General features: G+C 44.3%; 1 protein-coding gene across 1 annotated transcript in view; it reads left to right on the forward strand.

Moving 5' to 3' along the window:
* The first annotated feature begins 11,874 nt into the window (after nt 1-11,874).
* The window catches only part of CLVS2 (clavesin 2), a 56,713-nt gene continuing 53,952 nt past the window's right edge, over nt 11,875-14,635 (forward strand). The window contains exon 1 of the mRNA XM_054630354.2: nt 11,875-13,025. Coding sequence (XP_054486329.1) covers nt 12,637-13,025 — 389 coding nt within the window. The 5' untranslated portion in view covers nt 11,875-12,636. The remainder of the gene's footprint in view (nt 13,026-14,635) is intronic.

Raw genomic sequence — 14,635 nt, forward strand, 5'->3', positions numbered from 1 at the left:
TTTTTGAAACTCTTTTTCATAAAGTTGTGAAAGACAGAACCAATTTGCTGCTGCAGCTATCTGAAGAAAACAGGTTTAAATCTGTGCCTGACAGATTCTGTGGGATAATGTTGTGAAAAAGTAATAGAGAAGATGCTATTGCATTTCTTGTTCCAATCCTTTTGGACAGAGTGCTACTTCTTTGGAGGGTTGCTGTGTGTTAAATGGCAAGAAATGTGAGCTACCTGTCATAAAGTAATTGTTTCTCTGAAGAGGAAACTATGGCATGTCTTTCACAACTCTTCTGAAGCCCATTACCAAAAATCCTACAGAACCAGATAAATGGCCATATTGAAATTATAGGACACATTCAGCTCCTGAGAGCAGAGAGACTTCTGTGTCATCCTTTTCTCCACACAGTCTACTTGGGAGGTTTAAGGAATGATTTTCATAAAACCCCACCCAAAAAATCTCAGAACCACTTAGGGGCTGTCCACTTTATTTTTTTTTTTTTGCTTATATGTATGTAACAGCATTACAGCATTACAGTGTAAATGAGTTTCTTGACTTCTTTTTTTTGTTGGTTTTGCCATTACTTCACAGTAGAAACAAACTTGGCAGGTAGAAACTTGTTCAAAACCACCCATGTACCTCACCCAAACTTGCAAGCTTAGAAATGCTTCTGTATCACTCATTTTTATACAGACTCCGTTTGGTTTTGTGGTTATTTCTGGAGTAAAGTGCAGGAGAATCTGGCTGGATTCCTGATATTTTAACAACCAGTGTAGATTTCTACTCCTTACAAACCATAAGAAATGCTACTGGGATGACTTTTGAGTCTCAGCAACTTGATTTTCTGTGGCAGAATAAAGAGTGCCCTGGGAATTTGTTTCATTGCCTTCAAATGCCATGGAAACCTTTTGACCTTTAAATGTAAACTTTCCAATTTGCAGGAAGAGGTTTAGCCAAAAGATTCTCATTAACATTTGTGGCGGCTAAGAAGCTGAATGCTTTTGTGCTAAACTGAAATTTACCTCTATGCCACAGACTATGAAAATGTATAAGGAAAGTCAGAAATGCTGCTTGTGCCAAATGTCCTTTCAGAATTAATTTTGAGAAGTTCTCTTACAACAGGCATGGGCATATTTTGGACTCATTTTGTGTTCCTGATAGTTTAAAATCTGATGGCATTCTGACTTAAGGTATTCAAAGATTTACTTAACACTTCTATGGTGCTAGAAAATCAAATGCCTTTTGTCCAATGAACAAAGTGCCATATGATACAATGTGTTATACAAGTATCATATAGCACTTGTATCACTTCATATACAAGTGCTATAAGAAACAAAGTGTTATATGCTGCAATGCCCATTTTCTTGAAAGGCAATGAACCTGTGGAAGTACACCTGCTGCTTCATCAGTACCACTTTCTATCCATTCAGATGCATTTTCTATGAACTTCTGACAAAATATTCAAACTGTGAGAAGATGCTCATTTAATCTGATGATTCAGGTTTTACCTTTCTCTGAATTTTGCCAATTCCTTAGCAGTAGGTTTCTTAGTTAGCACTGTGGTATATATATAATTGTTTTTATTTCACTATCAACAGTAAGACAGTCAAACTTTTCATGAACATTATGCTTTAGACAACCAAGGTGATGGAGACTGCTGTATTAGTCTAAGCTGTGTTGCAAGAAGTATTCCTAGAGAAGTTTAGGAACTGAGTGAATTCCCTTACTTCTCAAAGGCAGTATGAAAAGTCCCTCTGACTCTGTGGACCAAGACTTCATGTGAGTATGGTATTTTCATAGCACTGTTGTGTGAAAACAAGTAAATTAGTTCCAGATTTGCTGCTATCACCTCACTAAAATAATCCACTGAAACAAGCTGAGAACTAAAAGTCAGAAAAGAACACCTGTGTTCAAAAGAACTTAGAGAGGTGGAAAAGGGCTTGGGGGAAGTTTATGGCTATACAAAAGACTGGTAAAATGCAGATCGTATTTTATTTTTATTTACAGAACCTATTGAGTTAGGGCTCAGGTCCTCTCTAGGCTCTTTGGTAAACTTGGTGAGACTGAAAGAGAAGATAGCAAGGTTTCTCACCTTCAGTGTTGCTAGTGCGAGACAGCCTTGGTGAGGGCAAAGCCTGCTGAGCCCTGGAAACACCATGGTGTTACCTCTTGATTCTATTTATTTTCCTACACTTCCAACTGGAGGCAGAGAAATGAGCTCACAATATCTTCTCTCAGTCCTGAACATGCTCAGTCCTCTGATAATCTCAGCTGTTCAAAAGTGCATCTCTTCTACCCAGTGGTCTCTCAGTCACCCAGAACAACTGTAGAAATGTTGGGGTTTCTCCCTCTGTGGTCTGAGTTCAACAGAAAGGGTTCCCTTTGTTGCTGCAGATGTGTCTGTGTGCCTCAGTGCAGCCCCAGCTCTTTTTCCTCCTGTCTTCTGGACAAAGTCACTACAGAGAAAAAAGGTGAGCCATGCAACCTATGAATGTTGTTTAGCCTCTAGCAGAAATCAAAGAGTGCCTGGAAAGATCTTGGGAGTTTATTGAAAGTGCTTGCCAGCCATCTAACTCTGTACTTGTCCTTCTTTGAATTTCTCAGTGATAAAGGCACCTCAGACTTAGGCAAAACTAAAAGTAGTTTCTTGTCTCATTAATTACAGGTCAGGTGTAGGTGTCCTTTTCCCCTCCTACCATTCCACAGCTCTACAGTCTGACAGCCAGAAGACAGCTAAGTGTTCAAGCTGGACTGAAAGTAAACATGCAAAACTACATTGTTGCTATTTAATAGTGCTTAATTTGCTTTTCAAGGGGCAGGTGTCCACCACCAAGTGAAATTCCCTGAGATACAGATGGCACCTGCATAGGGCTGGGCTGGAGACCAAGTGCTATTACTGAAGCCATCTCAAAAGACCCTAAATGCCTGTGCTTTGGCAAAAGAATTGAATCCTAAGTGGCATTTTAAGGTACTAAAATCAAATCACTTGCAGCAGTAGCAGAATGAACTTAATTTCCAAAACCTAAAGTGTCTACATTTGTTAGCATTGAGCTGTTTCCATCAGTGTTTTCAAAGAAAACTGAAATTTTGTTGCCTGCTACCATTACTGTCTGTAAGATGCTGTGACAACAAGCTCTCCATGTGTGTAAGTTTAGAAAACAAGGCCACCTTTCTTCCCCTTCTGGTTTAATGACTTTCAATGGCTCCATTTATTTTGAAACAAGTTACAGCAGAAGGCAATTTTGCCACTCGATGGCTTTTGGGTGCAATCTGTTTTTTTGACTTAGTAAATAGATGAAGCTCTCAAACAGCCTGAATTTTTTAACCAAAGGAAAAAAGGCTAGAGACAAATTTAAAAGGCAGAAAGCTTCTTCATCCTTCATGATATTTTCTAAAAACAAAATAGAAAATCACAAAATATATGGATGATGTACTAAGTTTTGAAAGAAAGGAGAAAGCTAGAAAATCCTAATGAAATTATATTACTAAAGAGAGCTTATGGTAGTTACATTATCTTGTGACTGAAGTATTTGAGCTGTGATGGAGTAGAGGTACATTTTGCTGAACAAGCTGAAAATGCTGCCACAGAACAGGCTGACTTCAGCTTTATTCAATTGCTTTGCTTTCAAGCAGTTTCTGATATTTCAAAGTAACTGACAGAATCAAGCCAAATTCACAAACTCAGTCATTCAAAAGGGTATAAATTATGACCTTTAAGATCAGAATGGATGTTTCTGTCCATACTGTATTGTTGTAGTAGATGAAAATAATCGACTTCTACAGAAAGGAGGTAGTTTAAAGCTGCTGTGTGTGAAAGGGTGACGTGAATGTTTACCAAGAGCTCACCTGCAGGTTGTACCAAGTAATTTGATCAATGGCTGTAACCAATTCAACAATGACAGATTTGTTATTGCATCTAGATGTTGGGGATCAAACAGTGCCAGAAATGGTGTGGTGATACTGTAGGATTAATGTCAGAAATTGTATCCAGCTTGCAACTGGGAGAGTCACATATATCATTATTGCAGTGGGTATGACTTGAATTAAGGTTGTCCAGAGAACACTAAGAATAATACTGTACCAAGAAGTACCTATGGATCTGTTTATGAAACTATACACCATGGGAAAAGTATCCTTCAGGAGGTGCTATGTTAAAGAGAAAAAAATTCCTGTGTGCCTTACCAAGAAGTATGATGTGGTACAAAGTGCCACCTCTAGAGATAAAATGTGTGGTGCTGTGTGTGCCAGCAGGGATCCACGTCACACAGCAAGCAAAACAGACATCCAGTGAGGAACACTACAGAGTTACCTGACCATGTGGACAAAGAAGGCACTAAAAAAATATTGTAAAGAAATATCAGGAAATGAGAGCTTGAAGCCAGGATGTAATAGGAAATGCTTACTTGTTTGGTAGAAAATGAGCTCTAAACAAGATAAATAGGTAAAAAACACACAGACAGACAGAAAAGTAAGTCAGGAGAGTAATAACCCAGTGAGAACTTTTCAAAGGCTGGATTTTCAGAAACAGAAGACCATTCTTTATGAAACAAAGGTAGCATTTCCAGTCAGATGAAAGCTATAACTTACTCTAAAAGAAAATTCAATGGGAGATTTTAAAGCTGGAGATACTGAAGTTATAACAGAAGAAAACATGTCCCCAGATTTGGCAAAGGAATTTTCTGAGTACCTTCACAGCACTGAATCCATGCTACAGCATCTCTCCCATCAGCATTTGAAGAAAACAGCTGATACCAGCTTGGAAGGCACCCAGCTTCCTGAGCTGTAAACTGAATGAGGCGCATGGAAATCACAAACACACACACTTTGCACAGCCAAACCGAACATTACCTGGTTTTTCAATTACATGAATTTGCAGTTATTCTGGCATAGGTGATGCCAGTTCAATGAAAGAACTGAGATTTGTCATTCTACATCTCATCCGAAGTTGTGCTTCTCATCCAGCTGATGCATGTGCTGGGATGTGTTCAAGGACAAAACTGATCACCTTCTACTTTGGTATGCAAGTCTGAATATTGAATTCAAGAAACCCAAGGCACAGCTCATCACTGAAAGATTTTCAGGCTTATATGTCGTTCTCATATCTGCATTAAAATGATTTAATGAATAATTTTGTTCCAGGACTGCATTCATACATTTTTAATAAAATGTACATTTATTCCAACCTTAGCATTCTTGAGCATTCTGTATTAATTAGGTACCAAAACTATGGAATGTTTAGTGTCCTAACTCATCGTTTGACTAAGCTTACTGGAAGTATTGGCTCAGTTATGAATTCATTATCTTTTATTCCCTACATATCTCTGTGATGCAAATTTCTGTAGCAGTGAAATATGTCTAAGTGCTTTGCTCCCAGTTAATGTGGTATTGATACAACAATGAAGTTCATTACATTTCCAGATACCTTTTTTATTAACACTAAATTGATGTTTGAACTTGCTTGATAGAATCCTGCAGTTACCTAAGTTTGGTTTGTTTATTTTAGTTTTTTTTTTTTTTCCCAAATTAATACAGCAGTTAAGATATTTGTGTTGGCAATATTGCCAGGTGAAACTTTTACTTTTGTAAAGTAAAAGTTGTATCATCTGTTTGTGAGATGCCGGATTTTCTAAATCACAGATTAATTATTGCTACTTACAACTATACCTCTGGAAGTCCATCTGCCCCAGCAGTAAGGATTGCATAAATAAAGTAATGACCTCTTGTAGGTAGGAACAAAAGGCCATCCAGATGCTATTCCCAGGATGTTAATGCCCTCCTGACACCATCCCCTCACAATGTACATCTGAGGTGTTTTAAAGGCCAGAACAAAGGCTGTGCAACTAAAAAAGGAGGAGATTTTACTTTAGACTTTATACTGGTCTCTAAATAAAGAAATAAATTATTCTGTCAGTCTACAGTAGATAAGATTAAAAAAAAAAGGGGCTAAATTGCAGCAAGTGATAGATAAGCCCGACATCGGGAAAAATGTACTGAATGGATAGTGAAACTCTGGGACAGACTGTCTAGAGAAGCTGTGGAGTGTCTGTTGCTGGAGGTTTTAAATGCCATTCAGACAAACATCCATCAGGATGGGGGATAGATAAACTAGGCAATCTCTTAAAATATCTTCCAGTTTTATTTTTTTTATGATTCTGTGAGTAGGCTTGTCATACTGAAATATTTCTCTGATTAGGGTCTGATGCTATGCCTTGGCTCCTGTAAAGCTATTTATCCTATGTTGTTAGAGACCTATGATGATGAATAAAAGACAGATGCCTAGTTTGTTCTCAGAAGCCAATTTTTCAGCCAGTTGGCATCTGGAGTTGCAGCCAGATTTCCTACAGAGCTCAGTTCTAGAAGTTCCTTTGTTTCAGATATAATGGGACTTTCTAGGTCAAGCATCCTGACATTTTCTACAAATATGCTTAAGTAAAGAACTCCCATCATGCTCCAAGGCAGGGCTGCATTCCTGCAACTCACCTAGTTACAGAATGGATCTGAGCTCATCCTCAGCTTCAAGCGGCTTCCACTGACATTAAAACTGCAAAGAATTATCAGTTATTTGCAGTGAGACAAGGTCATGAACGAGATCATTAAGGTTCTGGGAAGACCTTATAGCAGCCTTCCAGTACCTAAAGTGGGCCTGTAAGAGCTGGAGAGGGACTTTTGACAGGGTTTAAGGATTACTTTTCACAAGTGATAGAACAAGGAGTAATGGCATTAGACTGAAAGAGGGTGGGTTTAGATTAGGACGAAATTCTCTCCTGTAAGGGTGATGAGACACTGGAACATGCTGTTCAGAGATATCATGGATGCCTCATCCCTGGAAGTGTTCAAGGCCCATTGGACAGGGCTTTGACCAACCTGATCTGGTGGGTGGCATTCCTGCCCAAGACATGAGAGTTGGAACTAGAGGATCTTTAAGATTCCTTCTGACCCAAGTCATTCTATGATTTTATAATCAATTGCCAAGTCCTGGTTGTAGTATAGGAACTTGTTAAGTCACAGCAGACTTCAAAGATTAACTCACACCGAATTAAATATTTCAGGAGTCACAGAACCTAACATTAGCTGGTACTGTTCCTGAGGCATCCACATTAAATCACTCTGGAGGCACACTATGAACTGACAAAGATGCTTGTTCAGACCACCTATAGTTGTTCTTATGCTCTTAAAATGTTTGAATTAAGTTTCTAAATTGATTCTGAAAATGGGACCTAGACTTTGAATTTAGCTGGTTTTGATTTAGGTGTCGTTTAGGTGCTTTCGACAAAGTTGTATTTAGCACTTTTCAAAAGCTTCAAGGACACACAAATGTCCTTGTACCCACAAAACGCTGCTGAAGAGGAGTGGATGTGAGCATATACATTCCTGGTTATATGTACTTTCAAATATATTTCTCAGCTCTTTAGCTATATCACAGCTATGTAGGACAAACTGTCTTGGAAATTAGATCCTAAGTGAACAACTGTCCTGAAGGAATGCCCAGAGCAGAATGCTGAGGACAATGTTACTCTAAATCAAAAACAACAGCAAGAATTGTCTAGGATCTTAAACCAGTTCAGAGAAAGTGTGGTAGCAGCCTTGGTCTTAATACAGTTATTTTCCTATCCACCAACATTTTTTTTTTCTAAGTTTTATTTCTGCATTCTATTTTTGGTCCTGAATACACTGCTCTATTGCTGATTTTAAACAATTTAATTCTGAATGTGAGTTAAGATCTCTGATATCAAACACCTACACAAACACCTTTGTGCCTTATTTGTTTTTCATTTCAAATCAGGTACCTAACTACAGTGCTTGTAGAATTGCAGAGCACTTGAATTTTAATTGTATCAAGTTCAGGCAAAAGTGACTATAAATGCCTCAAAGAAAAATAATAGTTCCTAAGTGCAAGTGAAAAGATGCTGAGATTTACATAATGGATTTAGTCAGACACCCCTACTGTTTTACAGAGGGAAAAGTGCATGTGCACAATAAATAAATTACAATCTGCCATCAGTAGGTTGCATCTAATTGCATAGGTGGCTCTATTTTTCCCCTTATGATTTAGGTGGGGTAACATGTTGGAAAGCACATATTTTTTCATTATCCTATTTAATTGGTTTGAGATGACAGAGTTTTTTATTCCTTCTACCAAGTTACTTATATTTAAGCCAGATCTTTTGTGTGTTTACATGCAAGATCTCAAAATATTGAAAAAAAATTATTATTGTCTGTGGCTCAGATAGAACATGACCAATATCTTATTCTTTCACATACTCTGCCTTCAGGCTGCCTTGCTACATGTGCTTTTCATAGTGTCCACCTCCTAAATGTACTCACTTCAGGAAAGAGCTGGTTAAAGCACCTCCTTCCACCTCCATGAGGGTATTTTGATCTGTCTTTCAACAATTCATTTCCAAAATTATTTTCTTGAAATGCTGTTCAAGTTCAGCGAATCTTATTTTAATACAGCAAAGTAAAATTTACAAATTGTTACATGATTAAATCAATTTTTATGGAGACTGAATCTGTCTTAAAAAAGTAAGTGTATAGAAAATGGAGAGTTTTTGATTAATTTAATTCATTTGGCTTCAATATTTCTTTATTCTCTTGCTTCATACATTTTCCTGTGTTTTCTTGGACGTTTTTAAATTTTAAAAATGGTAAGATTGCCTTAAATATGGTCAAAATGGGGAAAACCAAAAAATGGAACAATAACGAAAGTTTCCAGATAAATTATCCTTTTTTGTTGTTGTTTGTTTGTTTGTTTGTATTTTAAATTAAGAACCTTTAGAAATAGCCTTTCCTGTCAAAATTTTTAACTTTTTAATTTTGGCTAGCTTTCTTCTTTTGTCTATTCAGTGCATGTATGCTCTGGAGTAAAGGAGAAAATCTAATATAGGTGTTATGTATTCATTTGCAAAACAAAACTAAAGCAGATTAAGGATTGGCTTATAGAATTCTGAATTGGGTTGGTACAGCCAGGTTTTGGTAGCAGGGGAGCTACAGGGATGGCTTCTGTGAGAAGCTGCCAGAAGCTTCCTCCGTGTCCAGCAGTGCCAATGCCAGCCAGCTCCAGGATGGACATGCTGCCGGCCAAGGCTGGGCCCATCAGAAATGGTGGTGACACGTCTGGGATAACAGATTTTACAGGAGGCAAAAAAAGTCACTGCACAGTTGTAATTGAGGCCAGAGAAGAGCAGAGTGAGGATATGTGGGAGGAACAGCCCTGCAGACACCAAGGTCAGTGCAGAAGGAGGGGCAGGAGGTGCTCCAGGCACCAGAGCTGGGATTTCTCTGCAGCCCACAGTGCAGACCATGGTGAGTCAGGCTGTGCCCCTGCAGCCCATGGAGCTCCACAGCGATGCAGAAATCCACCTGCAGCCCATGGAGGAGATCCATGCTGGGGCAGGTGGATGCCTGAGAGGAGGCTATGACCCCATGGGAGGCCTGTGCTGGAGCAGGCTCCTGGTAGGGACCTGCAGACCCATGGAGAGAGGTGCCCACGCTGGAGCAGGTTTCTGGTAGGACTTGTGATCCCATGGGGGACCCACAGTGAAACAGCCTGTCCTGGAAGGACTGCACCCTGTGGAAGAGTGACCCATGTTACTGCAGTTTGAGGAGGACTGTTGCCTGTGGAATGGGCTCACACTGGAGAAATTCATGGAGGACTGTCTGCTGTGGGAGGCACCCCATACTGGTGCAAGGAAAGGACTCCTTTCCCTAAGCAGTGGAAATAACAATGCGTGATGAATTGACCATAATCCCCATTCTGTTTCTCCCTGAGGCACTGGGAGAGGAGGAGAGAAGGGGGGAAGAGTGCAGAGAAGGTCTTACTTTACTTCTCATTATCCTGCTCTGATTTTCTTAACAACAAATTCAATTAATATCTCTAATTCGAGCCTGTTTTGCCATGACAGTATTTGATGAGTGATCTCTCCTGGTCCTTATCTCATCTCATGAACCCTGTTATATTATTTGTTATATTTTCTCTTCCCTGCCCAGCTGTGGGGGGGAGGGAGAAGTGGCTTTGGTGGGTGTCTGGCATTCAGCCAGCGTGAACCCACTACAAGGTCACAGACAGGATACATTATGGTCTTGATTTTGCCAGACACTGGATGCCTGCGGCTTGCCTCGCACCGAGCGAATTTATGGCACTTGTCACATGACCTACTCTTTTATTAGCTTAGTTGCAATGGAAAAGGCAGAGGAGAAGCATCAGAAATGGAAAATGATAGCAGGAAAAGTCTGGCAGTTTGTTCCACAGGGGTGATGGGAACTGCTATTCTGAAAGGCTCTCTGAGGAGGTAATGTAGGGGAAGATAGTAAGAGCAAAGGGAAATGAAGATTTCAGAATAGAAAATAATAAAAAAAGTGCACAAACTATTTCAGGAGCAATAACTGCTCTAAGAAAAAGGTATCAACCCAGATGAATCACATCTACAAAAGGGGGGTAATTTAAAGTCATTTTATCAGACAAAGAGAAATAAGCATTTTTAGAGAGTGATTCAGTCCTTAGATAGATAGCATATCTTTCTCTCTTGTGAGACATCTCAAATCACATAATGAAATTCAGATTGAACAGAGCTGGGGCACAATGACTGGGCATTATTAGACTGGTCCTTCCAAAAGTTTCTCCCTAAACTAGGACATGGGAAGCCTGATCCCAGCGCAGGAACTCATACAAAATCCAGTAAACCCCAAAAAACTCTCTTTAGCCTCCAAAAGAACGCCAATTTTGCTACTGAAGCATTGCTCACTGCTCGGACCTTCCTCACTGCAGAGGGCTCCCTCCTGCTGCCAGGCACCTGGTACTGGCCTGCAGCCCACTCAAGCTATCACTGAAATGTTTCTGTGAGCCCCGCTATTTGTCTGAGAACCCATCCTACACTTTGTTCTGGTGCATTCTCCATGTATACCCTCTGAACGGAGCAGCGGCCTCAATGCCTTTTCAGCAATTCAGCCTGTGTGCTCTGGCTTTGTCACCTTGGGAAAGGAGCCCAATGCAGTACCAAAGAGCTGCCCTTCCCATAGGAAGGAGGAGGAGGAGGAGGAGGAGGAGGTACATGTTGCAGGCTTTCCCATGTTTGCCATGTCTTTTGTGTAAGGTTGATTTTCACAGGCACATTTGCATCGGGAAGGTCCAGTCCTACAGACAAAGGTCAAATGCTTTTCAGTGGAAACTTTTCCCCAAAAGAGACTGCAGCATCAAACTTTCCTGCATGAAAAAAGACATCTTTCCTCAGGGAAATATTCTGCACACAGAAGTAAGATATTTTTGCCCTTCGCACTATAAAGCAACTAAAGACATGCCGCCTCCAACACGAGGCCACAAAAGAGGCTGCTTTTTTTAGTCCCAGATTTTTGAGATCACGGTGCTTTACGTTAGGAAATTCGGTCACAAGAGAGGATTGCTTAGAAAACCACCGTTTGATGAACAATATCTCGCTGTTGTCACGACCTCGACACCGGACGCTTGGTCCGACTCCCGCGGGACGCTCCGTGGGGGCGCACGCGTGGCCCCACTGGCCCCGCATCCCCCCGGCCACCGCCCCGCACCGGGCCACCACCACCACCACCACCATCTTCTTCCGCGCAGCCCCGGCGCTGCAGGCGCGTCCGGCTCCGCCGCCGGGACCGCCGCGCCCCGCGGGCTGCGCTGCGCGGTGCGGGGAGCGGCGGAGCGGAGCAGGGAGTGGTGCGGGGAGCGGCGGAGCGCCCGCCCCGCGCTGCCTCCGCGGCCGGGGGCGCAGCGCGGCGGGAGCGCGCCCGAGCGGGAGCGGGAGCGGGTGCGGGCCCGAGCGGGGGCGCGCACAAGGCGGGGCCGCGCAGCGGGCAGCCCCGCGCCGGCTGGTGCCGTCTGCGAGCGGGGCGGGGAGCGGAGGAGGCGCGGGAGGGGGGCACGGGCATCCTCCAGGCCGAGGCTCCGTGCGGCTCTCCGGGCTCCGCGCCGGCGAGCGGGAGGCGCGCTTCGGCAGCAGTACCGGCGAAGTACCTGCGGATCGGCTTTCCTCTTCCTCGCTGGCTTCTTTCAGTTTGGTGGTGGTGGAGATTTTTTTTTTTTTTTTTCCTTCCCAACCCTCCCTCAAATCCAGGGAGACGCTTCTGAAGCGGGGTGAGCGCTGATCTTACGTAAATGGTGCTGCTCCGGGGAGGGCATCTCCCCTGCCAGCCCCGGGCCAGGGGAGCATCCTCGGGGGCCGCTCGCCCTGCCTAGCGACTGGGCTTCTCGCTGCCGCCCTGCCCGAGATCCGCACCGGCAGCGGCACCGGCGGGGGCGGGCGCTGAGCAGCAGCCGGCAGCCCGCAGCCCCGCTCCCGGCGGGTTTCGGCGCCTCCGCGGACCGGCTGCGGGGATGATGCGGCGCGTTGGACCCCGCGGCGGGGAGGGCGCTATGTCAGAGAGATAACGCGCCTCCGCCAGCAGCCCGGGGGCAGTGTCGCTGCCAGCCCCCCCCCGGGACCCGGCTGCCTGGGAGCCGCTCGCAGCTCGGCGGACGGACTGGCCGCGGCGGCGGGGCCGGGGAGCGGCGGGGCGAGGCCCGGCGCGGCGGGGGAGCGGCTGCCGGCCGTGCCGGGGCACCCCGCCTCCGGGAGGCAAGCGGCCGGGAGGCTGAGGAGCGCAGGCAGCAGAGCCGGGGAGGAGGAGGAGGGCAGCGCCATGACTCATTTGCAGGCAGGTCTCTCCCCGGAGACTCTGGAGAAAGCCCGGCTGGAGCTGAACGAGAACCCCGACACCTTGCACCAGGACATCCAGGAGGTGCGGGACATGGTCATCACCCGGCCGGACATCGGCTTCCTCCGCACCGACGATGCCTTCATCCTGCGGTTTCTGCGGGCCAGGAAGTTTCAGCACTTCGAGGCGTTTCGCCTCCTGGCCCAATACTTTGAATATCGCCAGCAGAACCTGGACATGTTTAAGAGCTTCAAGGCCACAGACCCGGGCATCAAGCAAGCACTGAAGGATGGTTTCCCCGGCGGACTGGCCAACCTGGACCACTACGGCAGGAAGATCCTCGTCCTTTTTGCTGCCAACTGGGACCAGAGCAGGTAAAAGCAGAGTCACTCGCCCACCTCAACCCCTTCTCTCCCCGGGCAATGCTTGGGAAAGCGGTGCCAGCGCAGAGGGAGAGAGGGTGGGCAGCAGGGACACAACCGGTGCTGCCCACAGGGGGCTGGGCAGCAGCCTGGAAGGCAGAGGGAGAGAATAAAGGAGAAACACGATTTGTGGCTTAGGGCCCTTTCAAGCAGCTCATCCTTTGGTGTGTGAATTTTGGGAGGCAGGTAGACACTGCTGGAGTGCTCTTCTCAACTGTCTGCTAGGAGGTTTACACCCTTCTGCCTCCCCTCAGCCGAAGTGAGCTGGCACGTAGATGATGTGCTTATCCCCCAGACAAAGGCTGCTTGCACTCTCGGCTGGTCTTCCTGTTTCAGCACACACAGAGCTGCTCAGGCGCCATGGGAGAAAGTGGGAGATGCTGTGTGTAGAACAGGAGTATGGCTTTTAAGCTGAAAAGTTTGCCTGTGCAGGAAGCTGAGACTCTGAATCCTTTTCCTCAGCTGAAGAAAGCTCTTCCTGAGCCACCTAGAAATGCCAGGATGGAAGTTTCTGTAACCACTTCTTTTTCCACTCTTGCTGCTCCCAATGTCAATTCTCTGCATAATAATCCGAGTACACAAAGCTTTGACAACAAATTGGAGACTGGTCTCTAGAACACTTTCTGATCTTTTTTTTGGGACTACTCTAACCTGAAGATGATTTAGTAGGGTGACCCAAGAGCTGTCTCACATCAAGGCCCTTTTTAGCAATTGGTTTGATATTATGTCACACTATTTGTTTATTCTAAATACATTGTGGGGGTGTCATGCTCAGTTTCTCCTGCAGTCTAAAATTATATCCACAAAAATGGCTTGATTTTAGTACATTTAAACTCTTAAAACCTGCTTCTGTGAGCACTGCACTGTTTTCTTCGGCTCCCAACCTGAGTAGAGGTTTAAGATCTGATTTCTCACTTTTTTAGTGAGAAAACTTAGAATCTTGTAAGTTGCCATCCTTATTGCCATCAACATAGTGCTGAGTGCTCAGTGCAGGTATCCTCAGCTCAGCTACTTTGAAACTCTGGGGGGGACTCAGGCTAACTGTCAGTGTGGATAGAAGGGACAAAATCTGGGGGAGAGGCATGTTTAAGTTTGCCCTTCAGGTGTTTGTTTAGCTGTCTTCTTGCAGGTTGTGTGGATTGTCATCACAGGGAGCATTCCCACAGCTCCCTGCCCAGGCTGGTGTTACACCTTTGGACAGGTCTCTGTCCAGAGGGATGCTGGCCCACCTTGACTTTCCTCTCCTTCAGACACGTCAGCCACACCCACACTGTCTATGGGAGAAATTTCCTGTCCCTTGCTAACCCATGACATCGAGTCTTGGGACTAGGAGAAAGCTGTCTGGCACTGCCCACAGCCAGGGTAGCGACTAGAAAGGGTGGATGAATATATGCAGAGCTGGGGCCAGTGTCCTTTTTCTGCTTTGCTTATCTAGCAGATGAAGCATAAAAGCTGAGTGAAGAGCAGTGGTGGTGAGGCTAAGGACTCACTGAGTATGTTTCCTTCCTTGTTTCCCACAAAAGGACCAGGTCAACTTTTAATTTTAAAAACGACTCCACAAG

The sequence above is a fragment of the Agelaius phoeniceus genome, chromosome 3, assembly GCF_051311805.1.
Source record: "Agelaius phoeniceus isolate bAgePho1 chromosome 3, bAgePho1.hap1, whole genome shotgun sequence".
NCBI classification, from domain to species: Eukaryota; Metazoa; Chordata; class Aves; order Passeriformes; family Icteridae; genus Agelaius; species Agelaius phoeniceus.